At 41.2% G+C, this 15,661-nt stretch overlaps 2 protein-coding genes across 2 annotated transcripts in view; one reads left to right on the plus strand and one right to left on the minus strand.

The window, feature by feature from the left end:
* The window catches only part of vps13c (vacuolar protein sorting 13 homolog C), a 624,410-nt gene that overhangs the window by 254,821 nt on the left and 353,928 nt on the right, over positions 1-15,661 (plus strand). The window lies entirely within an intron of this gene.
* LOC120541605 (vacuolar protein sorting-associated protein 13C-like) overlaps positions 8,515-15,661 on the minus strand; it is a 30,579-nt gene continuing 23,432 nt past the window's right edge. Inside the window, exon 5 of the mRNA XM_039773397.1 lies at positions 8,515-8,855. Within this exon, the coding sequence (XP_039629331.1) occupies positions 8,673-8,855 (183 nt within the window). The 3' untranslated portion in view covers positions 8,515-8,672. The remainder of the gene's footprint in view (positions 8,856-15,661) is intronic.

The raw sequence follows: 15,661 nt of genomic DNA on the forward strand, positions 1-15,661 counted from the left end.
ACATGGTCAGAAACAATGCTCAGGTAGGCCGTGGCATTTAAACGATGCCCAATTGGCACTAAGGGGCCTAAAGTGTGCCAAGAAAACATCCCCCACACCATTACACCACCATCACCAGCTTGCACAGTGGTAACAAGGCATGATGGATCCATGTTCTCATTCTGTTTACGCCAAGTTCTGACTCTACCATTTGAATGTCTCAACAGAAATCGAGACTCATCAGACCAGGCAACATTTTTCCAGTCTTCAACTGTCCAATTTTGGTGAGCTTGTGCAAATTGTAGCCTCTTTTTCCTATTTGTAGTGGAGATGAGTGGTACCCGGTGGGGTCTTCTGCTGTTGTAGCCCATCCGCCTCAAGGTTGTGCGTGTTGTGGCTTCACAAATGCTTTGCTGCATACCTCGGTTGTAACGAGTGGTTATTTCAGTCAAAGTTGCTCTTCTATCAGCTTGAATCAGTCGGCCCATTCTCCTCTGACCTCTAGCACCAACAAGGCATTTTCATCCACAGGAATGCCGCATACTGGATGTTTTTCCCTTTACACACCATTCTTTGTAAACCCTAGAAATTGTTGTGCATTAAAATCCCAGTAACTGAGTAGATTGTGAAATACTCAGACCGGCCCGTCTGGCACCAACAACCATGCCACGCTCAAAATTGCTTAAATCACCTTTCTTTCCCATTCTGACATTCAGTTTGGAGTTCAGGAGATTGTCTTGACCAAGACCACACCCCTAAACGCATTGAAGCAACTGCCATGTGATTGGTTGATTAGATAATTGCATTAATGAGTAATTGAACAGGTGTTCCTAATAATCCTTTAGGTGAGTGTATATGTATATATATATATATATATATATATATATATATATATATATATATATATACACACACACACACACACACATACTGTGGAACGGGACCCGGACACAGACAGATGGACAACAGTTTTGCATCCAACACACTCATTTATTATATACACTATTTACAAAAGTCTGTGCACAACCCAGTGCCTCCAGCACCGATCCCCCAAAGTCCAGGCCTCACAGTCTCCAGTGCCTTATTTCTGGCCACCTCCACTAATCTCTCTCAGCTTCATACTCTTCCACCCAACTTTTGCTCCCGAATGCAAGGAGGCAGCCCCTTATATACGAGCCCGGATGGGCTCCAGCTGCTTCCCGGCAATCCTCCGCAGACACACCCTCGTGTATATTATATATTTATATTTATATATATAGTCACACACGTGCACATGGGAATCAGCTAAAGGGCCTAAACACTAGTAATTCTACGCCAGGCCAGGGGGTGGCGGAGTGTACTGACTATCTCTCTCAGTCCCTTGCAGACCTTTTTCCGGGAAATCCCGCCTGTTGCCGGCCCCAAGGATGACATCACTTCCGGGCACAAGGACACCACTCCCAGTTCCAGCACAGATGACGTCATTTCCCTTCCAGCCCTTTAAAACTGCTATCTTGCCTCAGTACAGGCAGTTCTGTTCTGGACTCTGAACTAAGCACATCATGCTATTTAAAAACTACTTTTGCAGCCGATTCGGTTGGTCGCCCCAACTCTTTATGATGTCTACGACTCATTCTTCTTACAGTGGCGTAGTCGGCAGGATGAGACCTTCCCAGAAGAAACCAGGAAGGACCCATGGATATACTCAGCTAGGAGAGTACAGGGGCCGTGTTTCTGGTTGGGGGGCGCGCTCAGCGGTCTGGAGCAACACGGTGCAGGCTTCGCTTCTAGCAAGGGAAAATGAGCCCCTATTTCTACACAGGAAGAATGTGGAGGAGACCCACCGACGTGGACTGGTACCTGGGGGGAAAACAAAAAGGGCTTACTAAGTTCTCTCAGAAGAGAGGACTGAGCCATTCATTGGGACCACGGTTCCAGAGACATACGGGCTATCCCCAGACCAGCAGGTAAAGCACTTACAAAGCTGGGAATATGATCCGGAGAGATCAACCCGGGAGCAAGCTTATGCTCTCTGGGAAATAGTAGCTCTATGGCTGAAGCCATTCAAATTAACTACCCTAAAAATTGTGCAGCAGGTGGCCTGCTTTATCCTAATTAATGGTCTTCCCACTACTTTTACCCAGCCGGTTTGGGGAGACTTTAATTCTATGGACGAGTTAATAACTCAAGTAAGAACAGCTAAGCCAGCCTCACAATCTGTGAGACCAGAACGGTCCTCTAGTGGACTCCGTAGGGATTACTTTCCACCGAATAAGTCTCTTCCATATAATCCGAAGCCTGCTCTGATGTCCCCGGGGCGCGGGGTGGGCCACTCGCACAGGAGCGCAGAGGAATGCTGGTGGAATGGGAGAGGATGGTTATGTGCACTTATTAACCCCCTGGCTACTGGTCATATGGGAGTAGTAGTTCTGAATGGATTTCGAGTTAAAGCCCTTCTAGACTCTGGCAGCAACATCTCCATTGTTGATTGTCATTACGTACTACTGCGACAGTGGACGAAGAAAAAGACCAGTATACGCTGCATACACGGGGAAACACGGACATATAAAACTGCCCTCTGTGTTAGAAGTTATAAAGGCTTAGTAAAAAAGTTCCCAGTGGCAGTCCACCCACACCCACCTTCTCCTGTGATCCTAGGGCGGGACTGGTCTGACAGTAAATGCGGAGTGTGGATAACTGCTCCCCTTGTCCCTGTAAGCCTAGTCATGGAAGGGGATAACCGGACTCAGGCTGATTCCACGCCGTGTAACCAGCCGGCGGAGACGGGTACTGAAGACTGCGAGGATGATGGGGAAGTTCCTGGGCCGTCGCACTTAGACACGTCATCAACCTGGGCCTCGACAAGTCAGGAGGACTCCCTGTCCCTTGAGGTCAGACCGGACCCTCTCTACAAAATGCACTGCCAATTCAAACAAACACCGGCATCTTTCAGGAGGGAACAATGGAATGATGACTCCCTGAAGTTTGCAAAAAATACAGTCGTGCTTGTCAATGGCCAATGCACTCATCAGCCCATGCCACGCGGGCCCCACTTTGTATTAGACAATGATCTGTTATATGGAATAGCAGAGCATGAGGGTGGGGTGCGGAAGTTGTTGCTAATCCCACGAACGTACCGGCGGCAGGTCTGCGAGATGGTGCATGCCCACCTCATGGGAGGCCATTTAGGCACTGAAAAGATATTGGAGCGAAATAAGCTCCGATTTTATTGGCCGGGAATTAACGAGGTGGTTCTCTGTTTTTGCATATCTTGTCCAGAATGTCAATTATGGCAAATTCCTAGGAGGGACCATGCTCCTCTCGTTCCCCTCCCCCTGATTGATGTTCCCTTTAAGCATATTGGGGTCGATATAGTAGGACCTCTGGAGCCCTCAGCCCGAGGACACAAATATATATAAGTCCTCGTGGATTATGCTACCTGATATCCAGAGGCAGTTCCGTTGCACTCTGCTACTACTAAAGCGATCGCACGGGAACTAGTGGGAGTCTTTGCGCATGTATGGATCCCTACAGAAGTCCTTATGGACCAAGGGATGCCCTTTACCTCGGTGACGTTCAAGGAAACAGCCAAGTAACTTAAAGTAAAGCACCTAAAGACCACTGTATATCATCCTCAAATTGACGGTCTTGTCAAGAGTTCAACCAGACTCTCAAGCAAATGCTACGCAAGGTGGTCAGCGGGGACGGGAGGAACTGGGATCAGCTCCTCCCCCTCATGTTCTTTGCTTATCGGGAAGTTCCACAAGCCTCTACGGGGTTCTCCCCTTTTGAATTGTTAAATGGCCGACAACCCGGAGGGCTATTGGATGTTTTAAAAGAAGGATGGGAAGGAGAGACTCTTCCCTCTAGCAATATATTGGATTATATCGCGCAGTTACGTGATCGTTTCGGAAAAATCTGACCTTTGTTAAAAAGTCACATGGAAGAGGCACAAGCAGCACAGGCCCATTATTATAACCGTGGCACAACTCTCCGGGAGTTCCAACCGGGAGATCGCATCATGGTGTTGGTTCCTACCTCGCATTCTAAGTTGCTTGCCCACTGGCAAGGCCTGTATGAAGTTAAGGAGAGGAAAGGGCTCGTCGATTATTCGGTGAAACAACCCAATCGTCAGCCGAGCGAGCGGGTATATCATGTCAACCTGCTGAAGCCGTGGAAGGAGAGGGATCCGGATCCCTCCTCTGCTCAGCCCTGCTCTTTCTTTGCTCAGACCAACCACCTTAACTTCGGTCCCGACTTGAATGCTAAACAGAGATATGAGCTAGAATTAGCGATCTCGTCAGTTCCGGAGGTAGTGAGTGAGCAGCCTGGAAGGACCTCAATGATTGCGCACGACATAGTGACAGAACCAGGGGTTGTCATGCAAGAACGCCCATATCGGCTTCCCGAAGCAAAGGCGGCAGAGGTGGAGCTTGAGATCAAGCGCATGCTGGATCTAGATGTGATTGAGGAAAGTTATAGTCCCTGGTCCAGTCCAATTGTCTTGGTCCGTAAGCCCGACAGGAGTTGGAGGTTTTGCAACGACTTCCGTCGGCTGAATCAAGTCTCCCAGTTTGACACCTATCAGATGCCTCGCGTGGACGACCTCCTCAAGAGGCTGGGACAGGTGGAATATTTGACCACACTTGACATGACGAAGGGGTACTGGCAGGTTCCTTTAACGGACTTCGCGATGGAGAAGACCGCGTTTAGCACTCCCAGTGGGCACTGGCAGTACCGGGTCCTCCCATTCGGGTTACATGGGGCGCCAGCAACCTTCCAGCGTCTGGTGGACAGAGTGCTCCAGCCTCATAACGCGTTCAGTGCTGCCTATTTGGATGATGTTGTCATCTATTCCAGCACATGGAAGGACCACGTGCGACAGGTGGAAACGGTATTGCGGACGCTGGGTGAAGCCGGGCTTCGAATTAATCCCAAGAAGTGTTTCTTTGTATTAAAAGAGGCTAAGTATTTGGGCTATCTGGTGGGTCGGGTGCCGTGAAGCCACAGTGTTCCAAAGTTAATGCCATATTAAACTGGCCCCGTCCAATTACCAAGCGACAAGTGCAGGCTTTCCTCGGTTTGGCCAGGTACTACTGCCGGTTTTTACCCTGGTTCTCTGAGAGAGCAGCACCCTTGACAGACTTAACAAAGAAAAGGGCTCCAAACCACGTGGTATGGACTAACAAGACTGCCGCTGCATTTTGTGACCTAAAACAGGCCCTTACGTCAGCACCCATATTGAAAGCACCCAACTTTTCCCTTCCTTTCATACTCCAGACAGACGCTTCGGACACAGGCCTGGGGGCCGTGCTGAGCCAATGCGTCGATGGTGTTGAACACCCCGTCATGTACCTGAGCCGGAAACTGCTGGATCGGGAAACCAGGTATTCAGCAGGGGAACGGGAGGCTCTAGCGATCAAATGGGCAATTACACAGTTGAGGTACTACCTCTTGGGCCGTAAGTTTACTCTGGTGACAGACCATGCACCTCTCCAGTGGATGGCCCTTCACAGGGAGTCTAATCCGCGGGTCACTAGGTGGTTTCTTGACCTCAAACCATACAAGTTTTTGCTCGTTCATCGTAAGGGTACTCTCCATGCCAATGCTATGCCCTCTCTCGAGTCCACGACCTCTCGGACAGGTCCGCCCGACATGGTGGGTCTGGGCTAGGGGTGGGGGGCCTTGTCACTCACGTGCGCATGGGAATCAGCTGAAGGGCCTAAACACTAGTAATTCTACGCCAGGCCAGGGGGTGGCGGAGTGTACTGACTATCTCTCTCAGTTCCTTGCAGACCTTTTCCGGGAAATCCCGCCTGTTGCCGGACCCAAGGATGACGTCACTTCCGGGCACGAGGACACCACTCCCAGTTCCGGCACAGATGACGTCATTTCCCTTCCAGCCCTTTAAAACTGCCATCTTGCCTCAGTACAGGCAGTTCTGTTCTGGACTCTGAACTAAGTACATCGTGCTATTTAAAAACTACTTTTGCAGCCGATTCAATTATACGGGTGGCTACCCCAACTCTATATGATGTCTCCGACTCATTCTTCTTACTATATATATATATATTATATATATATATATATATATATATATATATATATATATATATATATATACACTAGCAGAATACCCACGCTTCGCATCGGAGAAGTAGTGTGTTAAAGAAGGTATGAAAAAGAAAAGGAAAAATTTTAAAAATAACGTAACATGATTGTTAATGTAATTGCTTTGTCATTGATATGAGTGTTGTTCTCATATCTATCTATATATATATCTATCTATATATCTATATACCGGAAACATGCTCGCAATCCAAAACACTCGTATATCAAAGCAAATTTCCCCATAAGAAATAATGGAAACTCAGATGATTCGTTCCACAACCCAAAACTATTCATATAAAAATTATTAAGACAAAATATAAAGTAAAATACATAATACAAATTAACCTGCACTTTAGCTTTAAAAGGAATCATGGCTGGGGTGAGTTTCTAAACTCATGTTGGATTCCACCCAACAGGAAGACACGCAGAAGAGTGTCCCAAAATAATCTCAGTCTCCCAGCGCTGTAGCAGTTCGCCGTATAAGCGCATCCAAAAAGATCGCAGACATGCTATAAGCGCCTGTCGTCAATGGGTCATACAAGGAACATTAGATAGATAGATAGATACTTTATTAATCCCAAGGGGAAATTCACATAATCTATAATTATAAAGATCCCACTGCAATAAATAACAGCGCTGTTGCTGTTTCAAGCTGAATAAAACTAGTGTTAACGTACTGAGACTCAGCTTCGTGTTTTGGGGAGCAAGATGGGGACTCGCACTTCACAGCACACACACACACAGTCACAATGCTGTAGTAAACAGAGAGCGCTGGGCGAGCGAGATAAGGACAGAGAGAGAGACGCGCTGTAAACAGAGAGACGCGCTGGGCGAGCAAGCGAGATAAGGAGAGAGAGAAACGCGCTGTAAACAGAGAGACGCTGGGCGTGCAAGCAAGCAAGATAAGGAGAGAGAGCGGTGCTGGGCAAGCGAGCGAGATAAGGAGAGAGAGAGAAGAACCATCAGCTCAGTTGTGATCACATGAAGCTCAGCAGAGTGTATCCATACTGCTCGTATTGCAAGACATCACTCGTTTATCAAGTCAAAATTTATTAAAAATTTTTGCTCGTCTTGCAAAACACTCGTAAACCAAGTTACTCGTAAACCGAGGTTCCACTGTATATGTTGTTCTCATATCTATCTCTATATATATATATATATATATATATATATATATATATATATATATATATATATATATCTATCTATATCTATAGAGAGACACACACAGGTGCGTGCGCACGAGAGACAGACAGACAGACAGACACGCACACACACACACACACACACACACACACACACACGCACGCACGCACGCACGCACGATAGACAGACACGCACACACACACACACACGCACACGCATGCACGCCCGCCGCGAGAGACAGTCATGCACGCATGCTGCTGCGTTCTAGCGCCCGTTATTGTAATGGGCTTAATGTCTAGTAATATAATAAAAATATACATTTGATTTGAGTCTGTATTATTGCTTATTACTTTATTTTCCTAATTTTTCATATCTTTGCATTTTTAGTTACTTAGTCGTTTAATGTTTAAAAAATGCACATATGACCATTTTGCAGAAAGTGTGTTAACTTGTAACTGGGTTGCAAGGTACTAGCATAAAATTCAATTCTAGGTTCAAAAATAGCCAAAGATTTCCCAAGACAAGACACATATTAATCTGCTGTTTTTTTTTTTTTTTCTTTTAAAGATTGAAGGTTATTTCATGTGACATATTTCCAAAAAAGTGAAGATTAAATTCAAAGGTGTCTATTACTGTCTTGAGAGAAGAGGGCAAACTGAATCTGAGCAGGACAGAAAAAGATGTGTAAGGCCCAGATGCACAACTACATAAAAGGAGGACATCAGAATCACCATAATACACTTTTCCAGTCATCTTTCACTCAATGTCTTTGTTATTTGAAGCATTTTAATTTGATGCCTGTCTCAGATATGGCTTTTCTTTGAAGCTCTCTTCCTTTAAGGCCAGCATTAAAAATAGTTTTTTTGAAACTGACAAACCAAAATTTTTTCTTCAGTATCAAACTGATAACATCTTCCTACAAAGTAGTCTAAATTAATTATAAATAAAAAAGCACAAAATCATTGATCATTTAAGTATTCAAGTGAATTTTGCAAGAAACCTGTGATTTTTGACTTGATTTGTTTTCCAGTAAGAAAACAATCATAAGTGTAAAACCAAAGCTTCACAGAAATGACTAAACATTGCATATTCCAGATGTGCAAAGGTACAAGTGCCACTAAACATTGATTTGAATTGGTGAATACTTATGTGATCGATTATGTTGTGTTTTATATTTGAAATTTGTTAACTCTGATAAGATGTTTTTCACTTCGACATTAACAGCATTTTATGTTTAACATTTAACATTAACAAATCTATTTGTTTTGATCAATGTCAAAATATTAAATTAAATCAACTGATATTCGCTGTTGTATTAAAAATAAAATGTGAAAACTTACAATAGGATAAATATTTTTTATATGTACTGTAAGCTTATTCAGTTTAAAGAATGTAGTTTTCTTCAATATAAATTTAATCAGCACTTATAAAATGAAGAAAAAACATAAGGCATACAGTTATAATTTAAAAAGGAAAAAAACCTTACCTCCTGATTCATTATAATTCAGACTGATTTTCTTCAGATACGAGGAAACTGTCAGATCATAAGTTCTAACTTTCACTTCGGTTCCCAACTGGACGATGTTAAAACTCAGAAATGTATTCTCTTGTACATCTTGTCTAGTGAGTTCAACCAATACCTGAAATTTTTTAACTCGATTTAATTTTTTTTTTTTTTGATAAATAAACCACTCTAAAGTGACAGGAATATGGCATTTAGAATAATAAACTGTATACTATATGTTACATGTACATTGAAATAATTCATTATAAGCATTTTTAATTTACTGGAGAATATTATACAAAAATTAAATGCCCTCAAATTATTTCTTACATTATTACATCTAATTATGACTATTGTAACAAGCCTAAATGAGTATCAGACAATTTCACTAACATTCAAAGTCTAATAAACAATGCTAACAGAACTGTTGTATGTACCAAATATTAGGTTAACAAACTATGTCCTCCCTATGATTTTAAATACTGTCTTTTAACACTTGAAAGTTAAAGCACTTTATTTAAAATAGTGCTAACAACTTACAGACCACTATTTAACAGAATTATTTAATTTAAGCTGGTCTTGAAATATACAGAACTGTACTATCTAAATAATATTTGATTTCTTCTAATGTAGAAGAAAGATGTTAAAGACTGGCAAGAATACATGGATACATTAATTAAATAAAATCATCCTCACAGAATTTCAAAAACATATTGCCTCAATACTACCTCAAACTTTTCTTGCTTTCCATCCATGATTGTTCAGTTAACTGATGTAAGAAATAACTCTTTACATTTATTGATTACATTTATTACATGTATTGAAGATATAAATATAAAAGCAGTAATACCTGTAAATAACAATACTGACACTACCCAAGACAAAAGAAGGCATTAAGAACTACTGGAGACACAGATTGAGAGGTACATCATGCCTAGAATCAAGTGAGCAACAGGAAAAAAGGCTGGAGGTTTCAGATTACATATATCTCATGGTATCTGTCAAAACTACAACAATGAAGATATACTTAAAGTAACAAATGTCCTTGCACATTTTGAAACACTTTATTCTTTTGCTTTTATTGTTGCACCACATAAGAGTTTTGATTGTTGCCACTGTTGTGTGATACAGTAAAGCTACCATAAGACACAAATACCATCCAAAGCCTTGCAGTTTCTACACAAAAACTTATGAGGTGAAACTAGGAACCATGAACTCTGGAGAACTTAAAGAGTATTACAAATGTTGCTATATTAGTAGGTACATCATATTTTTTGTGCTTATCACTGTATCGGAAACCAAATTAACCTTCAAAAACTAGTAAAAGTGCCACATAATTTACAGAAATAATTAAATCAAACAAAGACAACCTGTCTAAATAACCAACAACTGAAACAAATAAACTGTAAATTAAACTTCAGTATTTAAATCAAGTTAATTATATTAAGAAACTTCATAGAAAAAAAATAAACACCAAGTATTAACACTAGAATCACTGAAGCCTATGAAAAAACTAGTAATCCCAGGCCACCTTAAATTTCTTCACACTTCAGCCTGCAATCCCTACCCCGCAATCGCCGCAGCTCAACTCGGACAAAACGTTCTTCCAGCTCAAGTCTGTTTGTCTGGGTGAAAGGTGGCTGGAGTTGTATAGGGTAAATAATGTATTGTAATTTGGAACACATGCATTTCATGTGTATTCCCTGTCTACAACAATCTGGGTAAAGGTAGGATGACAGGAAATGCTGAACACATGCCTAAAACAAATTTTTTCATGTTTACAATTTACAAGTATAACAAAAAAATGCGCTTTTATTCAATAATTCAACCGAAGAAAAAGAAACCATTTTTGAGTATGATGCTGACATGATCGCTTGGGTGGTGCAGCTGTAAGAACTGCTTACTCATAATTAAGAGATTGCAGGTTCAATTCTGGACGCTTCCTACATTTACCGTTTTTATTAGTGAGCTGCTCTTATTGTTACTATTATAGGATAAAAACCTAAATTTGATTTGAGTCTGTAACGGCTGGTGAAAATTTATGGTACTTGTAAAGGAAAGTGTTTTTTTTTTTATTATTATTCAGTTTTATTCTCAGTCACGGTCCCCCCTATCTGATACTGCTGTTTTCAAGTAAAGACGTACTATAACAGAGGAGAACTCAGATGATAATGAGGGTTCTACATCAGAGAAAGAGAACAGGAAATGTCCACTTGCATATAAGAACACCACAGATGTACCAGGCATTTATTTTTTCTCCAGCCGTCTGGAGTTTTTTTTTTTGTTTTTTCTGTCCCCCCTAGCCATTGGACCTTACTCTTATTCTATGTTAATTAATGTTGACTTATTTTTGTTTTCTTATTGTGTCTTTTATTTTTCTATTCTTTATTATGTAAAGCACTTTGAGCTACTGTTTGTATGAAAATGTGCTATATAAATAAATGTCATTGTTGTTGTTAAGGAGAAAGATGGCACAGTTTGGATGCAGCGACAAGTTGGCCGTCATCCTGCCAGTGAATCTGCCACACGCATGTCCTTCAACAAAACAGCAAGGCTTACAGAGCTTACCAAGGTATCACGCAAAGTTCCATTTGCGGTTATGTTTCTTGATGGTCTTCATATGAAAAACATGTTACTTATATAAACGCCACATCAAATGTAATTTACCTATATTTATTTACTCATTGTCCTGCAGCATAAAGTCACAAGCAGACTGCAGAGTTTTCTGTGCTTGATCAACATAGGCATGCTGACAAAGTACATGTGCAATGCCACTCCTTATTCATTAAAAGATTAGTTATGAAAAGTGCGATGGCAGCTTCCATAATTCAGTACGCGAGCAACTCTCCACGCTAATGTTTAGATCTGGATCTTATTGTTAAGGGAAGGTAAGACTGAAGATCCTAACACAAAACAATCAATGAATAAATTAACAAGGCATAAAAGCAGTACCAGAAGGAAAATACAAGAAATGGTAGCAAAAGTCAAAACTAGGCCAAATGCAATGTCTTAAAGGATGGGCATTCTAAACTGTTACTAAATGTGTTTAATAAAGTAGCACAAAAATGTAACTCAAGAAAAGGTGATCAGAGCAAAAGAACCCAAGATAACTAATGACACTGCAAAGAATTGTGGCAAACTGGACTTTTTCACTTTTCTATATCTCATCTATAATTGACTCCATTTATATAACACTAGCAAAATACCAAGGCTTACAGGCAAGTACTGCCTTAAAATTTTTATAAAGAAGAAAATTAAACCTTTTTACACTGAGGGAAAATATTGCAATAATTATTAGTCAAGGATCTCTTTGTATACCACATTTTTAGTTCGGCTCTCCAGTTGTAATATGACCAAGCTGTGTGGTGAGCATACTCTTGAGCATGCAACGTACAATTGGCCATGTGAACAGTAATCTTGTCTGAAATCTCACAGCTTGGATTGCTTCTGTCATAATCGGTTTAAGTTTCATGGTTTGTTTCAATTACGACAGTATTTGCAGGACTTGTATTGAAGTAACATTCGGCATCTGTCAAGCGTTGTAAGCATACAACCAGTTTTATCGATAACTTCACATCCAGCTTTTGAGAGTTTAAACATTCATAAACATCAAAGTGTCCACTACTGAAATCGAAGATGAATCTAAGATGTTTAAGAGGCATTGCCGGTTTCGAAAAGTGTAAAATATTTGGCCATTTCAGTACACTTGAAAGCGACAACCAAACAATTCAGCGGCAGCCATCAACTCACATGCAGATGCCTGCCTGCAATATGTAACAAAGAGAATGGAAAAGGCAGGTGCCATCTCCAGGCATGGAAACCACTCTGTAAGTGACAGTTCTTTGATCGATGGTGATCACCTCGATAGACATGTTAATGGGGGTACGGTTGGAATGATAAAGGAAATAGGTACTATAGTACACAATAACTATAATCGTAATAAACGAACAATAAAACAGCGGAGAAACCATGGATTAAATAAAAAGGCTGTAGTTATCAGCAGGGAGATGTGAATCCCGTGGCGAAGCAAGGAAGGGAAATATAGAGACCAGAGCCACAGGCAGCCAACAACGTGGGAGGCGTTGGGATGGGGGACCCAACGCTGCCTCACACGGTGACTGAGCTGCAGGCTATAGATGTACTGTATATATGTATGTAAGTAGGATTCAGTTAGCGTTGGGAACCCGCGTACCAAATTTCTTGAAGATGGGCCCATAAGTAACAAAGACCGTTGAAAAGTTCAATATGGCAGCCGACAGTGGCATCATACCACCGAAATAAGTACCAAATTTCAGCCTTCTACCTACACGGGAAGTTGGAGAATTAGTGACGTTGGAAAGTTCAATATGGCGGCTGACAGTGGCATCATACCACTGAAATAAGTACGTACATTGGTTTCAGTTAGCGCAGGGAAGCCACCTACCAAATTTCGTGAAGATGGGGCCATGAATAAGAAAGTTCAACATGGCGAACTTTGTTGACCATTATGACCGTTACGCGTAGAATTTCGAAATGAAACCTGCTTAACTTTTGTAAGTAAGCTGTAAGGCTGCCAAATTTCAGCCTTCTACCTACACGGGAAGTTGGAGAATTAGTGATGAGTGAGTGAGTGAGTGAGTGAGGGCTTTGCCTTTTATTAGTATAGATGACAACATTAACATTTTTATGTTAACCTGAAATTGTTCTACTTTACTGCATGTTTAACACTAGAATTACTAGAGTCTATGAAAAAATTCGTAGATCCGTCCCACCTTAAATCCATTCGCACCTCTCCGCCAGCGTCCTTTGTCCTGTAAATGTGGCAATAAAGACAAGCAGCCGTTTATTCCATCCCCCCCACAGACTTTGAACGCGCAAGAACTTGTCCCAGCTCATGCCTTGATTGATTATCTGGGAGTGAAGTGGAGTTTTAGAATGGAAATAATAGATCGTTATTTGGAACACACGCATTTCATGTGTGTTCTGTTTCTACAGTAATCTGTGTAAACACGTTAAAACAGAAACTTTTTAATATTTTAGTAATAAATGACAAAATGTAGGCATAAACTGTATAATGTATGAAGCCTGAAGTCCAAAGATCAAATAAAACACTTTCATAAAAGGTTCAAGGAAAAGACAACAGCTTCCGTGGCATAGCGGTAAGATTTGCTGACTTATAATCAAGAGTTCCCGGTTCGATCCTGACTTACTCCTATATTTGCCGTTTTCAGTAGTGAGTTGCTCTTATTGTTAATATTATATAGTACACACATACACTTGGTTTGCGTCTGTAACACACGCTGTACATTTATAGGACTTGAAAAAGTTACCTTTTTTTTTCCCACTTTCATTCTCTCTAAATCACGTTCACGATACATACTATCGCTCCGCCACCCAGGGATCTGACGCTGTTAGTTTCTATTTGAAACTGGGAATAACTGGAGATGTGAATGGTGTTTCGAGACAATGGAACTGGACATTCTCTCATCTGGAGGGATAAAAGCTGCCTTCTTTGTATCTCACCATTACTTGATTTTTTTTAAATTCAGTTTTATCGAATGTTCCTGGTCACGCTGAATTAGTATGCACCTTATGGTCTATGATGTCCAAAAAAAAACAAAAAACACAGAGACATAGGTGTATATGATATTTGGAATTACAGTAATCCCTCCTCGATCGCGGGGGTTGCGTTCCAGAACCCCCCGCGATAGGTGAAAAATCAGCAAGTAGAAACCATATGTTTGTATGGTTATTTTTTATATATTTTAAGCCCTTAGAAACTCTCCCACACTGTTTATAAATATTCTCCGCACAGTTATACAGTAAACCCTCGTTTATTGCGGATAATCTGCTCCAGACAGATAAATGAATTTCCACGAAGTAGGATTTTTTATTTATAAATCTAATAAATAAATAAATTCGCAGTTACAGCATAGACAAACCTGTTTACGACCTTCTAAATACGTTTTTTAACATTATTAGAGCCCTCTAGACATAACACCCTTTAATCAAAGGTTTAAACTGTGCTCCATGACATGACAGAGATGACAGTTCTTTCTCACAATTAAAAGAATGCAAACATACCTTCCTCTTCAAAGGAGCGCGTCAGGAGCAGAGAATGTCAGAGAGAGAGAGAAAAGTAAACAATCAAAAATCAATACGGGCTGTTAGAGCTTTGAAGTGTGCGAAGCACCACGAAAAAGCGCCACAATGAAGGGATCAATGTGAAGTTAGACTGTCAGCATTTTTTAGAAGAGCGTCCGTATCTTCTAAGCAAACAGCCACTGTGCAAACAGCCCCTCTGCTCACACCCCCTTCGTCAGGAGCAGAGAATGTCAGAGAGAGTGAGAGAGACAGAGAAAAGCAAACAATCAAAAATCAATACGGGCTGTTAGAGCTTTCCAGTGTGCGAAGCACCACGCGGGAAGCATATCGTATATCATTGAGGAATTTTATTTAATACGTAATATATGCTCTGATTGGGTGGCTTCTCAGCCATCCACCAATAGAGTACCTTGTATGAAATCAACTGGGCAAACAAACTGAGGAAGCATGTACCATAAATTAAAAGAACCATTGTCCGCAGAAATCCGCGGACCAGCGAAAAATCCGTGATATATATTTAGATATGCTTACATTTAAAATCCGTGATCAAGTGAAGCCGCGAAAGTCGAAGCGCAATATAGCGAGGGATCACTGTATTTGTTTTATGACCTGTATAGTACATTTCGGAAAACTGTGTGGTACTGATGCAACATTATTCATATCATTCATTTTCATTTGCATAACATCTTATGGTTTGTAATCAATGACTGTGTGTTTTTTTTTTCCCCCGATCATGCCAGTCCCCACATGTTGCTATATGCGGTTTCTTTTGTACTCCAGGACATGCAGAGGAAAGAATAATACAGAGCAGTAACTTCAGCGCTATATGCAATCATCAGATTCAAATGTTAACAGTTC

Source organism: Polypterus senegalus, chromosome 12 (genome assembly GCF_016835505.1).
Source record: "Polypterus senegalus isolate Bchr_013 chromosome 12, ASM1683550v1, whole genome shotgun sequence".
Classification (NCBI taxonomy): domain Eukaryota; kingdom Metazoa; phylum Chordata; class Cladistia; order Polypteriformes; family Polypteridae; genus Polypterus; species Polypterus senegalus.